The sequence below is a fragment of the Cottoperca gobio genome, unplaced genomic scaffold, assembly GCF_900634415.1.
Source record: "Cottoperca gobio unplaced genomic scaffold, fCotGob3.1 fCotGob3_124arrow_ctg1, whole genome shotgun sequence".
In the NCBI taxonomy this organism is placed as follows: domain Eukaryota; kingdom Metazoa; phylum Chordata; class Actinopteri; order Perciformes; family Bovichtidae; genus Cottoperca; species Cottoperca gobio.
This window is the reverse complement of record NW_021166794.1, coordinates 231,951-254,481: the sequence shown is the minus strand read 5'-3', so window position 1 is coordinate 254,481 and position 22,531 is coordinate 231,951. Positions and strand designations below refer to the sequence as shown.

Here is a 22,531-nt window from a genome sequence, read left to right as displayed (position 1 = left end):
CACCTGTTGCTGTAATAGCTGTAGAATTAAGCCATGTCAGTAGAGCAGGTTTTAGAGATCTTCATCTTCAGATCGATTTGACTTTCGACTGGATTTTAAGTTTTAATACATCAAGAAGTTTTGTTTGCAGCTGTAGTGAGGAACTCAACACAGTCCAGGGTCCCCCTCTGCTCAACATGCACTCAGTGACATCCTGTCAACTGAAGACTAAGAGGGGAAAAAAGCAATTAATCTAAACACACACACACACACACACACACACACACACACACGCACACACACACATACACACACACACACACACGCACACACACACACACATACACACACACACACACACGCACACACACACACACATACACACACACACACGCACACACACACACACATACACACACACACACACACGCACACACACACACACATACACACACACACACACACACACGCACACACACACACACACACACTCACACACACACACACACACACACACACACACACACACACAAGTGGTCAGCTCTCACCAGTAACTCCAACATATAAATGTCAGACCTCAAGTAAAATTAATTTAATGTGCTTTGTCATCACTGCAGGACACACACACACACACACATACACACACACACACACACACACACACACACACACACACACACACGTCCCCCCCCCCCCTGTGACTGTCTCCAATTACTGAGCAGGTGCACCTGAGCGGGTCTCTTGGTAAAGGTCATCCATCACACTGTGTGTGTGTGTGTGTGTGTGTGTGTGTGTGTGTGTGTGTTTCCTGCAGAGACGACAGAACACATTAGGGCGTGTGTGTTCTGTGTACCTGCCGTGCCCTCAGATTCAGCACCAATCTTCTATCGTGTTTCCTTTTCATTTTACCTCAAAAGCTCGACAATAGTTACTCTGCTGCTTGGTTTGTCTGTTTGCATAACTTGCTCATGCGTAAAACACCTGACCATTTATCACACACACACACACACACACACACACACACACACACACACACACACTCACAATCTGAGGAGGGCAGTGACTTTAACACTCAGTCACATCCTATATGTTCATTTCTTCCCCAGTGGTCAGTGGACAACCTGGAACATGGTGGGTTGAAAAGCAACCAAAAACCTTTCTAGTGTCGCTCTCCCTCCGTATTCTCACATTCTCACATCTCTCATTTTCAGAATGTACTTTCTTGCACTAAAACGAAGGGACACATGTGGAGTCGTCGTTATTTATAGGTTGTTATGCTGTGATGTTACTGCTCCGGCCCACTTGAGATCAAATCGTGCTGCATGTGGCCCCTGAACTAAAATGAATGAGCCCACCATTTATTTTTCCCTGCTGCCATCCGGGAGGCTCTATCACAGCGTCGAAGCACACGCCACTTGTTAACAGCTTGTCAATAGAAGACTTTTCGCAAAACAACCCAATTAATTATTATTATTAATTATTTAACACTGTTTATTTCATGTTTTATTAATGTGTTAATGTGTGCTTGTTTCTGCATGGAGATGAGCGTTTATGTTACAAGTTTTTCATTTTATGCATATGTGCTGGTGGTATTTTTAAACAAGACCCGATACGTGTCACACATAGTAAACCTGGATGTATTTAGAGAGTCGTGAATATAAAACATGTTTAATGATTCAGATCACCAGTGGATCATCGGGGATGGTCAGGATCATTTCTCAGCTGTTACTAATGAAGGACTTTCTTATCTTGTCCTTATTTAAAATGTCATCTCGGTAGAAAACTGTATTCCTTTATGAACAACTCTGTTTTGGTGTCTAAAAGATCAGTAATAGTGCTGTTCTTTCCTAATGTGAGCAAGTACGATGATGTATTTTGAAATCCGCTTAGTCTGGTATGTTGACTTTCCCAACATTCAAGGTGAGCAGCTTTCTCTGTGGACCGAAAACAAGCTGACCTGAAGTCACTGACCTGAATAAAGAGGAATCCCACCAAGCACGGCGTGAAAGAGCAGAGAGTCAGACAGAAACAGAGGGGAGGATTCTTTTGTGTGTGTGTGTGTGTGTGTGTGTGTGTGTGTGTGTGTGTGTGTGTGTGTGTGTGTGTGTGTGTGTGTGTGTGTCATCTAAAAGCCACAATCTCAAACAGCAGTGATACTATGTTATTTCTCATAACTGGATAGTTTTGAGATTTGATCATGTGGAGTTGAAGAAAATTGAAGTCAAAAATGTTGGGAAAGCTTGAGGTATCATTTATATCACATGTAATGTTTTATAGTAGATTATCAGTGCGTTTTCTTGCCAGATTTGCTAACGGCACTAAATTTCCTAAATTTCCCTCGGGATGAATAAAGTATCTATCTACACCAGGCCCTAGTCAATATCTGTGTGTTATTGTTTGTAGTATTAATAACTTTAGCTAATTACACTTCATTAGCTTAATTAAGTATAGATTCAATGTTTATAACAGGCTTCCCCATTTTACCATTTGTAGTTTGAGTAAAAGCGTGAGTCTATTTAACGTTTAACGATCACCCTATTATTACAGAGGTGTTGAAACATTGGTGAATGAAGCCACTGACAGAACTGAGGACACCTGTATGATCAGCGACCATCTATTGGACGTCCACACTGGGGAGGGAGCTGTGTGTGCACCAGTAAGTATACAGACTGTACGTCATCTGTACATTACAGTTGTAGTACCAGTAGACCTGCACATGACGTGTTAAACATACAATCACCACATGCATGTACATAATTCATGTATTTGTTTAATTTGATATCATTGCTCTCTCAATCAATTCAACCACATCTTTTATTATGAATGTTATTAGATATTTTCTTTACGCAGACATGTATAAACATGCAATACAGGTTCAAGCTGGTTTGAAGGATTTATTAGTAAAGTTGTGTTTTGTACATTTCAGACATGTCAGAAAGAAATTGCTGTGCAGACGGATCCCCCTCCACGGACACACCACAAGTCCATGCAGGCGACCACGTGTCAGGTCATCTGGACTGCAAGTTCCAATCCAAGTTGGTTGTTCCAAAGGTCAGCATCATCATAATGTATATATATATATATATATATATATATTGTCTGTCACCCAAACATCCAGACACTTTGATTTGAATCCTGCGTGATCTGTTCTGCAGGTTATGTTTGCACCATGTCCCTCACATTCATTGAGTTCCTCCATGACATCCTTTTCTTGGCAGCAGCTCTTCAATTGCTTCCATAATTGTACAGTTTTCACATGTACACCTAAATGTACAAAATAAGAGTGGTAAGGACATGTACACAATATGCAATATCCAGAAAAAGGCCAATATTAACGTCATCTTAATGTCATACTATTTATATGCCTGTGTTTGACAACAGGCTCGTAAGCACTATAGGTGAGACGGTCAGTATACAGACTATACTTTATAAACCAGCGCTGTCCTCCGGTCTGTTTGTTAGCTAATAGCTAATGCTTTATATACAGCCTCGTAATATATGACGTTTGACATCAGACACAACGATAGAACCTCAACCGCAGAAACTTCGAGAAAGAATCAAGTTAACAAGCTTTACAGACGTCGATGTGTCCAAGTAGAGAAGTAATTGAATATGTAGGGATCGAGCAATTTGCGGACAACTAGTCGGGTTCATAACAATTCTCGCCAGCAAGCTATCGATAGCTATCGATCTATTTACGATCGAGGATAATGTTACGTTTTATTATGATGTATTTACTATATATTGATAAGTTCTATGAACTATAGTCAAATGTATATACCTGTCTGTGTTCTGTTGTCGCACAGGATCTCCGCCAAATACAGATTCACGGTCATGTTCGTCCACTCCCGTCTGTGTCTCCATCTTGAACACTGTGTCTCGCGCTGCTCTGTTTCCACCACGTTAAACTCGCCCGCATGATCTAAATCCACGACACCGGCACCCTCTTCAATAAACTCCTCTTCTTGAAGGTGCAACGAGTCTATTGACAACTCACTGTCACTCGATTCTGTCGAAATATCCGAGCCAGAGTCCGACATCGCCACGTCTGCTGCTTCTGCCTGTGTATGTCTGTGTATTCAACTGGTGGACTGTTTTCTACTTGTGACGTCAGAACACGGCGTATTCTCTGTCAGATTTGACCCAGAACACCAAAGATGTAAGAATAAAAAAATTACTTTTTAAATGTTAACCATTGGTTTCGTTAATATCGCTGTAGAAGCCTTGTTCCAATGAAAACGCCTTCGTTAACTGCCCCACCTCTGGTAAAGTGTAGACAAGCTTTACGACGGGACCTTCTGGAACCCTCCCGTCTCGCTATGTCACTCCCCGTCCTCCATTGTGGTCGTTAGGAACAACGATAAACACTTTTGCCTCCTTAACAAAAAATAAAACCCTTGAAAACGACCCTTAATTCCCTCAAATTAATAGCATTCGGTTAATGTTACATTATTGCTGCAGTGGAAACTTAAACTAGAAGTTATTTTATTTAGTTTGTAAGAGCGGTGCTAGCATGAGACTAACAGCTGTGTAGAGGTGCTACACACACCTACACACAGGTTATTAAAATACCTTCCCCTGATACTTGCCAGTTTATGATCTGCAATCACCTCTGGATTGTCATCCTCTCTTAGTTTCCGGTTCTGGTCAGCACATTTGAACAACACAGTGACATTAAAAAATATGGTGCGAGAGTGTTTCACAGAAAGGTCAACGGTACTTTGGCAGCGAGAACGGGAGAGAAGAGGACAGCACTAAAAACAAACAATGGCTGTGCTGCAGCGGAAAAGGTTAAGAGCCTACCAACAAAGACTTGATGGATTCCTCTAAAGGTTAAAGGTGATATATTCAGGTATGTAGTGAATACTTGTGGGCTTATAGAATCTACTTTGAGAATTTGTATTGACTGTATTAATGTGTTGTTTTTTAAAGATAGTATAGAGTTCCAAAAACATCTTCTTGTCCTTCATCTGATATGTGTAGCTCCACAAAATATTCAGATAACATTTGTTGATGGTTGGATATCTCAGAAAACAGAAGTCAAGAGCTAAATACAAAGTCAAATAAGATGTTTTTTACTGTGTGATGACTAATCCAACATGCTCCATTGTCAGGAATACTTTTTATCGTACAGCGTCCAAACCAAAGAGGAATTTAAGTTGTGAAAAAGGAGTTTAGGTCTTACCTTTTGTATACACTCGCATGTGGGCTGCAATTTTTGTCAATTTGCTTTCCTTTTCAAAACCTGATCCGCGGATTGAATTATTTGAGGATATTCGGGGCACAAACCAGAACTCTGTTAAACACAGTGTATTGTGTTTTAAAATATATGGTGGATGCATGCATTCCTATATTATGAAATGTTTTATGCAAAAGCAATATCCTTGTACTTAAAGGACCCATATTGTAAAATAGTGAGATTGTAATATATTTACTGTAATAGTGCTGTATACATTTTAGCTGTGTCTCAGTTCAGGGGCTGCAGCCTTCGGAGACTCCTTCAAATGTAGCCGACAAATGCGGCCTTCTTTTCCGGATTTGGAGGATACATCTGATGTATCCTTCACGGCCGCAGGTATCCCAAGATTCATTGCGTGCCCAGAGAAGTTATTTTCTGACGAAAAATGGCGCCCCTCGACCCAGCAGTAACGTCAAATGGATATACTTCTAAATGTAAGTATTGGGTTTCAACTCGCTCGAATAGCTAACGATACAAATGTTATAAAATCAAAAGGACTTTAAAACATAAAATGTTCTCTAAAATTATAGGTTAAGTTACGGGACGTTAGTGCCGATGCTAGTTAAGCTAGCTGCTAGGAGCTGCTGTACGATGCAGCTTGGCAAGTTAGCCTTTAAAAGTAGAACTTTTAAGACCTTAACTTTCAAACCTAAGAGCTGTAAATGTTGATTTATATTTTACATAGATTGTGGCGATTGTATAGATAATGTATACTTCATATTACCTGCTTGGTTTTCATCACTTAAAAAAGTCCAGTGCAATGGTTCGGATTGATTATACATATTTTATTATTTATAAAATGTGTACTTATTTTGCAACTTAATCTGCTTTTTTTTTGTGGTGTATAGATAAACTTGTTCTAACATTTTGTTTTAAGGAGAAGGAGACAGAGGCAGGAGAGAGGAGAGCAGGGAGAGGATGGAGAGCAGGGAGAGGATGGAGAGCAGGGAGAGGATGGAGAGCAGGGAGAGGGTGGACTCTTCTCTCTGCTGGAGAAACTTGTTGACAAATGAAATGTAAATTAATTGAAATAAATAAGATATAATAATTTAATTTATATGAACTATAAATGAAAATGATTTAATTGATTTCAAGGTTCAAGAAGAATTGATTTAGTACATATGATTTATTAATTTAGAAAATGACCCATCAATGAATGGAAATGCATGATCGAAAATTATTGAATGATTATCATAAACAGAACAATATTATAAAACACTGTCTCAAATACATTATGCGCCGGTGATAAAGCATATATTTAATCAAGATTGAAAATAAAAAAATCAAAGTATTATCTCTGGCTCCGTTCTCTGGAAGAAATGCTAAAGTCAGCCGTCAACTTCTGAGAGTTGCTAGGCGACGGGAGCGGCAAAAGGTAGGGGCATGAACAGCTGGTGATGTACCAGGAAATCCCCCGTAGACCGGACCGTCTCATTTCGGTTAATCCTTCTCGGTATACGGAGAACCCGGCCTCCAAAGACCGCGAAGGCTGCGTCCTCCGGAGGCTGCAGCCCCTGAATTGAGACACAGCTGAGCCTTTAAACCAGCAGGACTCCGTTAAACACATTCTAAATGTGTCCCACATTTTATATTGAAAAAACAACACCTCAACATAATGAATTTAAATTAAAAATATATATATATATCGCTAAAACAGAGCGTTTCAGACTGGGTGAATACAAGTATATTCAGACAAACAGAGAAATATAAAGACTTTTTGAACATTATAGTCTAGTCGAAAAAAACAAAATACAAGTTTTTAAGTTTAAATAAATTCAATATGTGACTTTTAATCTAATCTACAGAGTGTCTCGTGCTTAAAAGATCAGCAATAACAATGTTAGAGATATAAGGAAAGCGTCTGGAGCATTGTCATGCTGGCCCCGAGACCTTCAGATAAAAGATTGTTTAATGAGGTGTCTTGTTCTCTGTCATTTAGTGCCCTCTACTATTAGTGGTTGTTATCTTTTCATGCCACATCTTTTCATGTTCTGTATTGAGCTCATGCAAACTGTAAGCTGAATGTCTAGACTCGAAGTCGAGAGAACATAATTTGTGGCACTTTTGGACTCGAGTCCACCGAGGACAGAAAGAGAGATCGAAAAATCACTTTGTGCAAAATGCTCTCTGCCCCAGGCATGAATAAATGATCATTTAACTAGCTGAACGTGGTGAAAGCCATTTGCAGTTTTTTTTTATACCACTCTTTCCTCTCAGGTTCTTAACTTTGGAAACCATTTAACGTCCATAAAATAGACTCATATCATTCGGCAGGACTTGGTTTGCTGGCGGCATTGTTCTGCGACATTGATTTGAAACTTGTCAGTGGCATGTTCAAACTGGAGTCCCTGCACTTATCTACACTAGAGAGAAAATAAGACTTTTGCACACCATGATGCCATCTGCTCAGGCTTCACAATCCTCTAAATCATCTCTCATTCCCTTCATATTTTCTACATTAATGTCCCAACTAGAAAGTGATATTTTTGCATGTGTGCTGTAATTAGCTGTACCATTATACAGACAATGAAATCTGGAGACGTTATTATGAACTTTCTCTCTGTGGCAACAGCTTGATAATTTTCAAAAGAGACGATTCAAAGAAAGAACAAAGTCAGAGGAGTGTTGATTATAATCATCATAATTATAATCATTACATGCCACACACTGACTGTGTTGACCTCTGAGCCGTGTCTAAGAGAACGTTCAAAGTGTGTTCAATAGATAGAAGATTGTGAGTTCTGGAAATATGCAGCCGGTATAATGGCAGTTCTTTAATTTTAATCATTTTCTGTGTTTTCATCCATCTATCTATCCATTTATCTTCTGCTGATTATCCAGGTCCAATTGGAAGCAGGGGAAGTAGCCCAGCGGGCATATTTAACACACAGAACAATCATCTACTCATAAACATTCAGCTGTGAGCCTTTCCTTTGTGCCGGATAGTATCCATCAACGGCACACTCAGAAATCAATATGTGCATTCTGTGTTAAACACAGCAGGGGACAGGAGGTGAACTGCTCAATCAAAGAACAGTCCTCAGTCGATTGTCTTCGCACGTCTGGGACCTGAGTTGATCAGTACATCTGTATTTACTGTAAACCCCCATCTTGTAGAACAAAGGAAGACTGACCTGGAAGCTCTTCATGACTTCCTGTCCTTTGAATGGGTATAAATACTGAGGCTGGGAGAGTTGCTCCGGTGAGCAACACAGCAGAACTTACAACCTGTATGTGCGTGAGTTTGATCATCCTTTGTATGAATAAAACTCGGCTCCTTCTTGCAAGAATATTGATTAAACCCTTTTATTTGATTTGACTTTGTGGCGTTATTAGGAATATCTTTCCAACAACTAATAAAATAAAAAGTATTTTGTGTGTGGTACTCTATAACAGTAAGTGGGCCCCGTGATTAGTTAGTTGACTTACTTACTTAGTTAAATTACTATACTTTTCAGTTCAGACAACTGAGAAACACAAGAGTGTTTGTAGATCGCATCTCTCCGGGGCTCAACGTGGATTTATAAAACATCTGACATCTGGGCTGTTTGCTCTCATTGTTATTCTGAATCTTTTTCGCTCTGGAGATATCACCCATATATTGATTCAATGGCAACATTACTGTGCCGAGTATAATGTGTTCTGTGAGGGTTCAGTGGAGCTGTAATTAAATTGTGCAGTAAGCGCTGGGAAAACAGTTACATCTGTCAGACTGATGTTGTAAATAAGCACATGGAGGGAAATGACGTTCTTCGGGGTTTAGCCGGGCAAGTTCCACAAGGAAATGAATGAATTACGGTAAGCATATCATCATAATTGCATTTGTGTTATTTCCCCGGAGACCCTCATTTGCCTCTGTTCCTCCCAAAATAACAGAAATAAACACGCTCGTCACACACAAGCAAAGACATCTTACACCGTCTTTCTCTCTCTGTCTCAGTTTGTAACTCCTCTGATGATGTCAACACGTGTTATTATTGTGACTTATTGTACTTAAATTAGCTGAGGTACTCACATTATTTAGAAATCAGCAATACAGTGTGAAAATACTCTATTATATGTAAAGGTAGTGTCAGCAACAACAGCCTGCTTATTATGTAGAACCGTGTTGTTCTGTATTATAATGGAGTTTTATTATTAAGCATAAGGGGGAGTTAATTTCAATTATTTTATTCATTTTTGCGAGTTGATAAACAGAAGAATAACCCGGGTATTAGAATACTGTAGGTCCCTGTACCCTTAATGAAGCCATGTTACCTACACATTGTAAGAAGTCTCCCGGAATACTTATTACCTTATAGTTATATGTTTCGTATATATAATCTACAACAAACCAAGTTATTTTTATGTGAAGATGATTAATAGGGTGGCTGTGGTTCGATCCCCAGCCCCTGCAGTCAGCATGTTGAAGTGTCCTTGTGCAAGATACTGAACCATGGTGTGTGTATGTGTGTGAGTGGTTATCACTACTGACGAGCTGATGTGCACCTTGTATGGTAGCCTCTGACTCTGTATGAATGTGTGTGAATGGATGAATGCTGACATTTGTTGTAAAGAGCTTTGAGTGATCGCCAAGATTGGAAAAAGCGCTAAATATATATAATCACTTTGGTGGTAATGGACCACTGACCCTAAAACCTGCAGAGTTTCTGGCCCAAAGTCTAATTATGAACAAGTTATCACCATTTATGACTGGAAGACTTGATGGCTTCATATTATTTACTTTGAATCTTTGTATCTTGATTAGAAAATGTCACAGACAAAGATCTAAGAATAACAAAGCTGCCTTTACATCTTTCATCCATCCAACAGTTGTGTTTCCGGTGTGTAATGAGTAATCAGATGTGTTCCCCTGTGGCAGCTGAGTCCCATCATGCAGCTTGGTCGTGATAGAGGAAAATAACTGGCTATGTTCATTGGTAACCTCGTGCTGTCCTTCACAACCTTTGTATGAACCAGCACTGCCACCTCCTGGCACAGTTAGATAACATCTAAACTATTTGTCAAGGCCTTGAATTTGAATGTTTTGTCTTTCTTATGGTTATCACCCTTAATCCGCCGTGACCCACTTCCACAGGTGCTTCCACGTCGGTGCTGCTCTCTGCATTTTGGAAAACCAGTAAATGTTTACGTCCATGTTTACTTGCTAGCAGTCTTCTTCTTCTTCTTCTTCCATGTGTCGTATCACCTGTAGATCAGTGGAAGACTGCTGTGAATCCATTGGCAGAAGTGTCTCCAGTCACCCGCACGCTGAGGCGCATGCATGTATGTTCTGAACAAACAACATGAGGACAAGCGGTGGAAGAAGTACGAAGATCCACCAAGTAAAATTCCTGCATTCAAAATCCAAAGTAGAGATGTACTGTCAGCAACATGTTCTACAAGTATCGAAGGAAAAGTTGTAGTTCTGCGGTGAAAAAATAGCTACACAAATTATTATGTGATATTTAATTAGATTCTTTCTCACCTTTTTGTACAATATTTTACAATTTTACCTCTTTTGGGCCTTAAACAGTTATTTAAATTTAACCATAGGAGAAGTGTGTTTTTGGAGGAACTGCTCACAACCTTAATGTAAGTCACATTCAATCACAGCTGATTTTAATGTAACATTTTCACATTGCTGAGGACAGCTCCATGTCTGTCAGTCAAAGACCTTCTGTTTTCCATCTGCAGTTTTTCACAGCCGACATGTCGACTTGTCACAGTAAGAACACAGATGTTACTAATAACATTAACGGTGGCTTTGTTCTAGTCCCACTAAACCGTGACAGCGTGACATTAAGGCCAAATACAGGACCCTGAAACTGAAGCAGGAACATGGAATTCAGCCATCGTTCGTTTTATCGTTCACAACTAATATTTGCTACTGTGACGTCAAAATGTCTCATTCTGGCCATGTTTGTTCAAACTCTTACACTCTACCAGCATCCTTGGCAGCTTTAATGAATTTTTAGCGTTGGCACCGTTAAATAAAAAGAGGAGGAAACATTGAAGTGTTAATCTTTCTGTTAATGGAAGAAATAATCCAGCTGGGGACCGTTATCGCGTCTCTCTGTTCTTCGCTTTCTGTCATCTCTCTACTTGGTTTTCTAATAAAGGCATAAAATCTAAATTAAATATAAAATTACACCAAATAATACTTACACCTTGGACGCTTAGGGGCAGCGGAAACACAAACACAACATTCATATCATCTTTTAAATTGATATGGCAAATGTGTTAACAACCAGTTCTGTATTTACACATCCAGCAGCAACATTATTGCTCATTTGGAGTCGTTCAATGTTCAATCTCTTTGAGTCGTTCCAGCTCCTGAGGGAAATACATGGCTCTTTAGCTGCTTAATGCTTCACTATGTTCACCAGGTAGTCTCTAATTGTGTTGTTTGCTGCTGAGCAGGAAGCGTACAGTGAGAGCTTCTCCTCTGCAGCTGAAAACAACACGATGAGAGCGCTGACACTAAGACAAGACAATGAAATAAACTATAAAGCTCCTTCAAATCAGAGTGAAGCTGCAGAATCATGGTGATAATCCGATCCGGCTCACTACGAGTGACCGCCTTCACATTGTTTTCATACATTGTTATTATAGAAATATCGATTGCAGATGCTTAAAAAAGTGGCTTCATTTTATTTTCAACTTCCAGAGATCAACGGTTTTCATTCCATCTCTAAGATGTTTGTTGTCGGTGGTGTTTTGTTTCGGGGATCATCCTACAGATATCCTCCAGGATAGATGGATCCAGCAGGAATTTATTTGCTTGTGCCATGAGTGATGGAAAAACAGTTACATCTGTCACAATGCTTGAGCCCTCTCCTCTTCACTATCCAGTAGAGGCCCAGCAGCATCAATCCAGCGCCGACGCCTGCCAGGCTCAAACTCATCAGCACCTGTACGTTCAGAAAGATCAAATGCACTGCGGATAAGAAGGATCATTATATTGGCTTTGTCCATGATGGTAACATTTAGTGAATTTGATGACAAGATGTTTTATTGTAACGTACATGAATCCTCCAAATAATCATTAGTGCATCCTCCAAATAACTTCCTAAACCAAACCGTACTGTGTAAAGAAGAGCCGTGCTGCGCTCGTGCTGGTCTGACACGTTCTGGTTCTGCTGGTTTCCAGTGGACTCCCACTGAGCCAGAGAGTTCTCGTAGTCCAGGTTGACAACCCAGACGGGCAAAACCCGGATCCCCCAGTAAACTCTCTTCACCCTGCGGAAGCTGGCATCCTGCACGACACAGCAATAAGTCCCTGAAATATCACATGAGTAGTTCATTAATTGGCACGTATAGTATGAGGTGTGTTTGTGTCTATGTGTGAATGTGTACCCATGATGTGTGTGTGTGTGTGTGTGTGTGTGTGTGTGTGTGTGTGTGTGTGTGTGTGTGTGTGTGTGTGTGTGTGTGTGTGTTTCCCTGTGTAGAAATGTCTTTGTTAGAATTTCAGCACTGCTTCTAGGATATCTTGGTTATAAATCGAAATATCGAACCTCCATTACCTCCATCCTTTTCTTTTTTTGGATGTTCAGTTGCAAAACATTTTTAATTTCCCACAATACCTACTGGTCCAACGATGCTTAGGTGCTCACTAGGAAATGAGTTTTGAACTTAAACCATAATTCAAAGTCTGTGTAAGCACATGTATACGTGTGTTTACCCGCGTCCTCCTCCCTGATGGGGTCCAGAATCACTCGCTCCAGCAGCGGGGCGTCCCAGCGCGTAAACAGAGTGTCGTCAGAGCTTATTATTCCTCGGGCGTAACGCCATGACAACCTGATCCATAAAAGAACACTGAGCACTGCACTCTATCAAAGAGCTGCTGCAAATACAGGTTGTTCTACATCTAGATTGTCGTGCCATCTTAGAATGTTCTCTAGTTTTGCAGGATGTTTGCAATCAAAAGGACATGAATCGTTGGTGAATCTTCCATCCTTACCTCCAGGAGAACCTCCCCATCGCCTCCATGACTTCTCCCAGACAGTCGATCTCCACTCTCTGTCCTGAAGTCACAGTCATGGTCCTGAGTCCACACTGCCACGACTCCAGACACTTCACCTTACGGACACGACACTCCTCTGAAACCTTCCATTCCATTTCCACATGACAATGAGTATTGTTATTTGAGATTTATTTCCTTCTTACATTTCACAATCCTTTAGTGTTGGATGTTTAGGGCGTCTATAGTACCTCTGATCCACCTCTACTCTTCACATCTTCTTCCATGGCTGTCTTGCTGTCTTTCAGTAAACAAAGGGTTTGAGTTTTAACACCAAGCCCACAGGTGGCGCTGCAGGGGGAGCTGTCAACAATGACCTCCACCGACACTTCATCCGCCTCCTCCAGGTCAACTGAGGTCACAGGATGAAGGAAGAGAAGGAGGAGGAGGAGGAGGAGGAGGAGGTGAAACCTGGCAGTCACATGTTGCATGTTTATGTTTGATGGCAAAGCTGCAGGAAATAAAAAGGTTTTCAGTTTCCACTCAATGCACAATGTTAAGTATGTGTATCTCTAGGCAACATGCTGTGTCAGAATGTGTTGTTTGTTTTATTAGTTTCAATGAATGTACGATTAAATCCATATCATGTGTCAAAGCATAATTGCTGAATATACAGAATAATGTAACTACAATTGTAAGGTACTTACCGCCTCACTGTTTAAGGTACCAGCTGCTGGGGAAGTCAAAGCGAGCTCATCCTCTGTGTTGAATTACACATTTATTTTCAACCGAATGTTGTGTCGTGACAACCAGAGTTCCAGGCTGCAAAAGATCTGTTACCCTCCACTACATCTTGTCATTCTTTGTGAAAATAAGGAGGAATAAAAACAGTATATATTAAACGACTATAGGGAGAAGCTTGTTGAACAGTGTTGAATTACAAAGTGCTGGAAAAATGCTAAAGGCTTTTGCATTGATGTCATTATTGATTTATTTGCTCTTTTATTTCTTATTGTTTATATCATGGAAATAGCTGTTGAGCGTGTTTTGATGAAGTTTAAGAATATCCAGAGCGACTTACAGTGAACTAACTACAGGGACAGTCCCCCTGGAGCAGCTCAGGGTTAAGTGCTTTACTCAGGGGCACAATGGTGACAGCCCTGGTATTGAACTCACAACCATCTGGTGTTGTATTTGGAAGCCGAACCACAAGACCAGCACCACACCAAAGTCATCTACAATAATGACTTTATCTGTTTTAAGGTCGAACCTTGATACAAAAAAACCCTCTGAGAATTCAGATACAAATTCAGAATACGGACCAGGTGTGCGGTACAATATAACATGTACAATTGGCTGTAGTGTTTTCCAGGTTGGGTTTGCAATATTGAATTTCCCTATATGCAAAATAAGTAATTTTGCATATCTTTATCCCCATCGTGTATATAAATGAGATATTACAAAAAAATGTGTTTATACTTCCCTTATTTTGTGTCATCACTACTGACAGGGAATATTGGGTATATAATAGTTATTTATGGTCTTTTTATCAATAAATATTATAATTGCACAGCTTGTGAACGCCTGGTGTTACTCTTGGAAAAACCTGTCTAATAAGTTCAGTTTTTGTGCCTTTTGTTCTGACATTTGAACCTGAACTTGATAACACTTGGTGCTATGTTTCTATTATGTTTTCCAGCTCACCACTACCAGCTATACCCATCTTCAGACATCTTTTTCAACAAAATAATTCAGGCGAAGTGTATTTTCTTCAAATTCAGTACATTCAGACCAGTATTACTCAGTGCCAGAAGCACTTTGAGTGATTCTTCACTGTTTTGCAAGAACAATAAGAGAGTTATCTTTTGAATGAGACCAAAATCATGCAGCTGGTGCAAATGGTTGAAGAGCAGCTTATAATTTACTTTGGGTATTTTCGGGTAAATTCCCCTACACTGTAAGAGGTTAATGAAACATAAAGGAACTATTACGTTTTCTTATCATTTTTATTTCACTATCTGTTAATGTTAAGCCATGTCAGCAAAGTCAGACTGACTGGGTTGGATAGAAATTGGGTTCAGACATTCATGATCCCCAGAGGATGAATCCTGCTGACTTTGGTGAATCCCTGACTTTTACTCTGATGCAGGGTTGTGGAGCCTTTTTCATGTCAAGGGCCATTTTATTTTTTACAACATCCTTCGAGGGCCATACTAATTATTGAACTCATAACCTCTGCAAAACATTTTAAGACGCAGCCCATTCATTTCACATTTCTTTATGCTGGGCAAAAAAGTATCTTTTTTATCCTGTATCTTTCTGTTTTATCAGAAATCCTTTATTAGTCTCACAACGGGGACATTTATCTTGTCACAGCAAAAGAACATATAAAGTAAAAAGACAGTACACAATAATTAAATAGAATAAAAAATAATATAAGTACCAAGTTGATACTCCGCCGAAGAGCGTTAACTTTATCCAAACACTCGTCCTTTCAGCTCGTGCAATTTGGCATGTTTCGTGCTGTAATGACGCTCGAGATTATTTTTCATCACTACAAGCATATCCGCACATACTAGGCACACTGGCCTTTTACTTCCACAAAGAAAGAAATAAATAAAAGTGCGACATTCTGCATCCACCTTTCTCTGTTTTTACACTCGCCATGTTGCGTTCGCTACGGCCCGGAGGCCTGGAGGTTCCCCACCCCTGCTCTAAAGCCACCGGTAGGTTTACATTTGTGGTTCAGTGTGAAATATCTTCAGAACTATAAGAGCAATTGTCAGGACATTTACTACAGATGTTTAAGCTCCCAAGAGGAGGCATTTTAAGACCTTTGTTGATCCTCTGACTTTTCCTCTAGCTCAGGGGTCTTCAACGTTTTACGGGCCAAGGACCACCAAACTGGTGTAGCGTGGTGCAGGGACCCCCTACGTATATATTATACACAAGAGGCTTGAGGAGGTCTGTGCAAAGGGGGGGTGGTTAGGGTTAGAGTTAGTTAGTTCACCCCTCTCCTTTCCTCCACTCTGTCTCTGACTGTAGGTGTGTGTCGCCGCCCTTCGTGAAGTAAAGTGGAGGAGGGAATGTGAATGCAAAGCAAATAAAACAAAATTGCCCCCTGTTGAAGACCCCTGCTCTAGCTCCACCATGAGGTCAATGTTTTAGCTCTTTATTGAAACATCTTGACCAACTTTTGGATGTGAAACCTGCTGCACACATTCATCGTCCACAGAGGATGAACTGTGATATTTTTAATCTTTTATCCAATTGTGTTGATTTATGATCAAATACCTTCAAAACTAACGACATTACCATCAGCCTCAGCTGTACTTTGTGTTTAGTGCTAATAAACAAATGTTAGAATGCTAATTGTGAACAAGGTGAACACTAAACCTGCTTATTATCAGCGTGTGAGCATTTAGCCCAAGTTCAACCTTGCAGAGCTGCTATCCTGACTGTAGACTCTTAGGGCCCTCTCTATCTTACACCACACAAAGCGGCCGATAGCGCAGCACAACTGTCACTGCTGGTTTCAGACGACACAATTTGTCATTTTCAAGCCCAACGACCACGTTCTGTAAGAAGCAAATGTATTTGCATCCGTCATTGCGCCCATGGGCCTTAAAAATAGATGTTGTGAGGTGCATTGTTGGACCATTTGCATGAAGTCAAATGATGCTGTCGTACTTTAAGCCTTGTATGTCTCACACAATACACTCTTTCAACAGCCGCAACACACATCAAATGAACAGAGAGCAAACAACGATGGACGTAGTTCTTCTGCTCATCATGGCTGCACCAGGCAAGTGTTTTATACGTGTTTATATTATTTGATTACAGTACATTGAGACATCATTGTGGCAACAGAACTCTTATCTGAACACTATTGTGACGCACTTCAGTTATATTATAATTAATGTGCAGACGAACACTGATCTTGAATCCGTCTGAAAGATGCAGGATCCACAGCTCTCCATTATCCTTTAAACTAAACGAGGGATAAATCAATTAAAATGTACACAGGTACCATTTATACCTGCACTAGTGAACAACAGTGAACCACCTCATTCTATTTGTATTTGTTCTAAAGGCAGGAGCCCTCAGGCACATTGGCCCCTGGTAGATCTGCCCTGATGCTAGATCTGGGCTTTCACCCATATCTGAAGATAACTTACTCAGTGGTAGAAAAGTACTCGGATCCTTTACTTTAGCAAAATAACCAACACAACAATGTAAAACCTCAACGGGCCTCTTTTGTCTCAAAGGAGCAGCTTAACTCCCTCCGGAGGTCTGAGCTCCTCCAGACACCCGACAAACTCATTTCAGACGCTTGTATCCACGAAAACCTGTTTGATGTACATTTTGTCCTGTGAGAATTGTTTTAAGACAGGCTTGACGTACCTGAATGTACTTAATGTATCAGCAGTAAAAGTAGTCATTGAGCAGTAACATGTCTCCAGTGACTGATATCTGATTCTATGTGACATCATTAGATTGTTAATGCTGATCAATGTTAGAGCAGCGTTACTGTTGGAGCTGCTCCAGATGGAGTTTTAACTACTTTGTGTACAGTTGGCTAGTTTAGTCCAGTGGTTCCCAACCTGAGGGTCAGGCCCCTCCAGAGGGTCACCTGGTAGATCTGAGGCGTTGTGAGATGATTCATATAAGAAGAGGAGAAACTAAGTTTAATACAGAATGATTAACTGTATTTTAAGATTACTATCATTTGTTTTAAGGTAAAATCTTAAAAATATTTCCGTGTAAAATGTTCTGTAGTAGAAGTATGAAGCAGCATAAAACAGAAATACTACTAAATACTAAACAATTCTGCTGGTATGTAAAGTACTAGAGTAAAATGTAAATGTTAAACTCCACACTGAGTTACAATGACACGTCTGAATACACTGAAATGTGATGTTACAAAGTCAAGTTACAGCCTAAATCTAATCAATGTGCATGTGTGTGTCACTACAGGGCTGTGTGCTGTCTCATCACATGCTGAACGTCAGTTCCATTTTATTTATGATCCAAAGACCATGACTGAAGCACAAAGTTACTGCAGAGAGAAATACACGGACCTGGTCACTGTACACAACATGGAGGATGTGAACACCCTGAACAACATGGTGGATTTAAGCAGAATTAAAAACACGTACGCCTGTGAGTTCACTTTTCTATCTCTTTCATTTCAAAGTCCTTTTTAATAATTATGTTGGTGACAGGTGGTCTGAAAGGTTCAAATCTGACCCGACATAGTAACTAATAACTAAACTGTATCGCAGTAAAAAGTACACAATGTCTCTAAAATGTAGTCGAGTAGAAGTATAAAGTGTTTTAGTATAAAACTCCCTCATTGTGTTTCACCAGACAGTGTTTCCCTTTTGAGCTGCAGTGGACGTTATCCTTCATCACTTACATTAAAGTGCTTCACAAGAGCGTCTCTTATAGTCCAGTATGAAGAGGAGGAATGATGAACATGTTTCTATCTTATATGACACCTGAATATTGTTTTAAGACATAAAGAATGTGAACCTGATCTTTAAGAGCTTTCAAATTGAAACTGTTTTGAAAGTTGAGCCAAAGGAATCATGAAATCCTGTAATAAAGTCGTAGAGGATCAGACTGATGGGCAGTATCAAGACTGTGAATGCAAAGTTTATGTAAATATGTTGCATTGAACAAAAGCTAGAGCAGGATCTAATTCTTTATATCACAATGAAATATTGCTTTCAGCACATCTGGATAGGTCTTTACGATGACCTGGACAGCTGGAGGTGGTCACTGTCAGACAGAAGTTTCTACAGACCCGGAGAGACAGAGTTCAGACTGTGGGCTCCTGGAGAACCAAACAACTATTAAGCGCAAGAACACTGCACACTGATTAATCATCTGGGACGATGGAGGGACGTGAGTTGTGAAGAATCTCATCTGACAATCTGCTTAGATGTCAGAGGTGAGAATACTAACTTGTGAAGTTTCTCTTCTCTTTTCTTTCTCTTCATTTATTTTATTTTATTTTGAGCCTATATAGTATCAGTCAATCAGTTCATACAGTTTAGTTCAATTCAAAGTCCTTTACAGGCGACTGAGAAGCAAATAATAAGTAAACATATGGCAGCAAAGGTATTCTCTACCTGCTAGCATTGCTGCCTGTCGCTCCTCTTTTCTTTGTTTAAATATTAATATATTTATATTCATGTGGAGAGACTGATAAGAAATACTCAATAACATTTATTAAGATGATGTCTTACATTTTAATGTTTACAAATGAATGACTTCATTGATGTGATTTCTTATATATCAGTGATTTAAAGATCATATATTATATATTATAAAGGCACCACAGATGTGTTACTGATGGCAGGCTGTATGTTATGGTGCCTCTACACAGAACTTCACTGTCGTCCATTTTCAGGACCGAATGTGACATTTGTCTTCATCAACATCCCGATGACATGGACTGAGGCCCAGAGCTACTGCAGAGCAAACTACAGAGACCTGGCCAGTGTGAGGAACATGGCAGAGAACCAGAAGATACAGGATCTGGTACCTGCTGGGGGCACTAGCCTGGATCGGACTTTCCAGAGACTCCTGGAAGTGGTCGGATGGAAGTGACTCCACATTTAGGTTCTGGAGGACTGGGGAACCTAACAACTATGGGAAAAATGAGGCTTGTGTGGCTGCAAACTTCAACTCCTTGGACGATGGGTGGACATTCCCTGTGAGAGGAAGCAAGCCTTCATCTGCTACAGTCCACGTGAGTGGTAACCCATGATTCAAATAGTATTTAGATTAAACTTCACTTTAGCATCAAATGTCCTGAATGATAATATAACAAACAACACAAAATATCTAATTCTGGATGATAAAGTTGAACTCTAATGATGTTGATCATATGCAGATGATCACTTTGACTTAATGCTGAAAATACCACATTTTCTCTGTCACTGTTTAAACACATGAAATCCAGAGGAATGTCAGAATTATATGGAAAAACTGAGTCTGCTGAAAAAAGAACCAACAATAAATGTTGTGACTGATGAAGTTTGTTTGTGTCTTCATTTCCAACGCAAGAGTTGAAAGTGATCATATTGAGGATGAAGAAGACAAGCTCCTCTGCGGATCTGAACGACCCTGCTGTGCTGGAGAACATGTTGCTGACGGTAAATCATCTTTTATACTTTTATGAAGAAACAGAACAACCAGATGAATCTTTAAAGCAAATTCAAATGAGATAAAACTTTATTGATCTCCAGAGGGGGAATTCACATTACAGCAGTACAAGAGACAGAAGAGGTAGGAAACACATGAAGAGATATTTAAACATATTAAACTCTGCAAAATAAGAACATTCAGTAAATGACATTGAAAAGCTGTTTCCATTATACATTACAACACTTTGTCCAAATACAGGACAGGACTTCAGCAGAGCGCTGCTCAAATAACAATCAATCATACATATGCAGGATGTCATCTCTCTATTTGATGATGATGATGATGAGGAGGAGTTTTGTATCTCAGGTCAAACAGAAGCTGAAGGACCAGGGATTGGATGCGAAGGAGAAGAAGACGAAGGAGGAGGAGAAGACGAAGGAGGAGCTTTAATGTGGAATCTCTGTCTGTTTTTCTTTCTTTCCTCTAAGTCGTCATGTAACGGCTCAGAATAGAGCTGAACAATCAGCTGATTAGTCGATTAGTCACAACTATTCTGATTTGATGCTTTTCTTTGTTATATATGGTCATGAACTTCATGTCTGTGTTCTTTAGACTGTTGCATTTATCTGCTTGACCTGTGGGATATAATGACAGGCATCTTTACTATGTTCTGACATTTTATATGATTAGATTAAATACAATATGATAAGAAACTATAAGATAAAATAAGATTTCACTGAAGGCAACTCCAGTGGAAAAATCACCAATAAAAAAGATGACGTTGTGAAGAATCTTTAAAATCTATTTACATGAGAAAGATAAATATTTCTTAATTTGAGAGTAATATTGCATCACAAATGTGTTGTTGTCTCGCTGTTATGTCTCAGAATATCTTAAAAGTAGTTTACAGAAAGATAATTACATGTATGCTGATTAAAACAAGACATTTATTATTCATCTGCTTTGTTTCTGGGGTTTTATAACAGGGAACTTTTCTATTTTCTGACATTTTATAGATCAGATATGATTAAATTAATAGGTAAGATAATATTGTAAGAATAAAAAATAAATAAATAAAAAAGATGACCTTTAATGTTAATGTTAATTGTATGTATTATTCTTATGCTGTCACTTTGTTAGAGATGCAAACATGTGACTTTTCTTAAGTGACTGTAACATCTTCTAAGATAAAATGCTAAATCTCCGCTGGTTCCAGCTTCTTAAATATTAAGACTTGATGCTTGTTTTGTCACAAATGATCATGAACTAAATATCTGAAAGTGTCTTTGGGGGAAATGTCATAATGAAATAAAAACTATATCCAATAAAGTAATGTTATTGAGTTTGAATGATTTGTTAAATTATTTCTCACATTTTGGTTCATTTATTTATTTCATTCGTATGATTATTTATTTCTTGATCTTTTTTAATATTGAAAACTTTCCACAATATTGTAGCTTCAATATACCAGAATGGTCTTTTCCTGACTTTAAACAATGAACGTCCTCGTTATCTACACCGTGTGTATAAAGTTTAATTATCTCTGAGAGCACGTGAAGGCAACGTGTCACACGTCATCACGTCAGGCTGTTACCATGGACACGGAGTACTCTCAACGCTCGAGACGTTAGTGAGCTAAACAGAAAAGATCCTCCAAACAAAACCCGTTAATTTCTGTAGGACTGGGTGAGTACAGCTTTAAATACTTTATATACTTTAATATATATATTTAATAGTTCTTGTAACTTAACGCTAACACAGTTTGTTATTGTAACGTTAGCTTAATTCACATTCCACAGTTATTAACGCTACCGGTGATTTTTACCGGTGTTTCTTGATTGATCTATAGTTGGCTTAAACTGTCTGGATCAAGACTGGGCTTTTTAAGAAGAGGTTTGTTATGAAGCTACTTTCACTGACTGTGGTACACAGCCTGATAGTAAAGACAGGTGGATCATATTTCATTTAAACAAGTGTTGATTAAGGGTGAAACGTTTTTTAACAGTTTAGTTGGAATCAGGTACAAGAGACAGGTTGATGGCTTAGAAGAAGAAGTTGAAGTTAGTTGTTGAAGGTCGATGAGAGAAAAGCAGTCTATATATATATATATATATATATATATATATATATATATATATATATATCAGGTTTTATTACTATTATCAATTAATATTAATATTAATACATACTATTAATTAATACAATATTAC

At 39.2% G+C, this 22,531-nt stretch overlaps 1 protein-coding gene across 1 annotated transcript; it reads right to left on the bottom strand.

Moving 5' to 3' along the window:
• Positions 1-6,570: 6,570 nt before the first annotated feature.
• tmem81 (transmembrane protein 81) lies at positions 6,571-13,654 on the bottom strand. Its single transcript, XM_029426167.1, has 7 exons — positions 13,415-13,654; positions 13,164-13,309; positions 12,885-13,000; positions 12,286-12,479; positions 12,012-12,111; positions 11,584-11,651; positions 6,571-6,732 (listed from the first exon to the last, which is right to left on the bottom strand). The coding sequence occupies exons 1-7, from the start codon at positions 13,652-13,654 to the stop codon at positions 6,571-6,573; spliced, it is 1,026 nt and encodes a 341-aa protein (XP_029282027.1).
• Between the last annotated feature and the right edge of the window lie 8,877 nt (positions 13,655-22,531).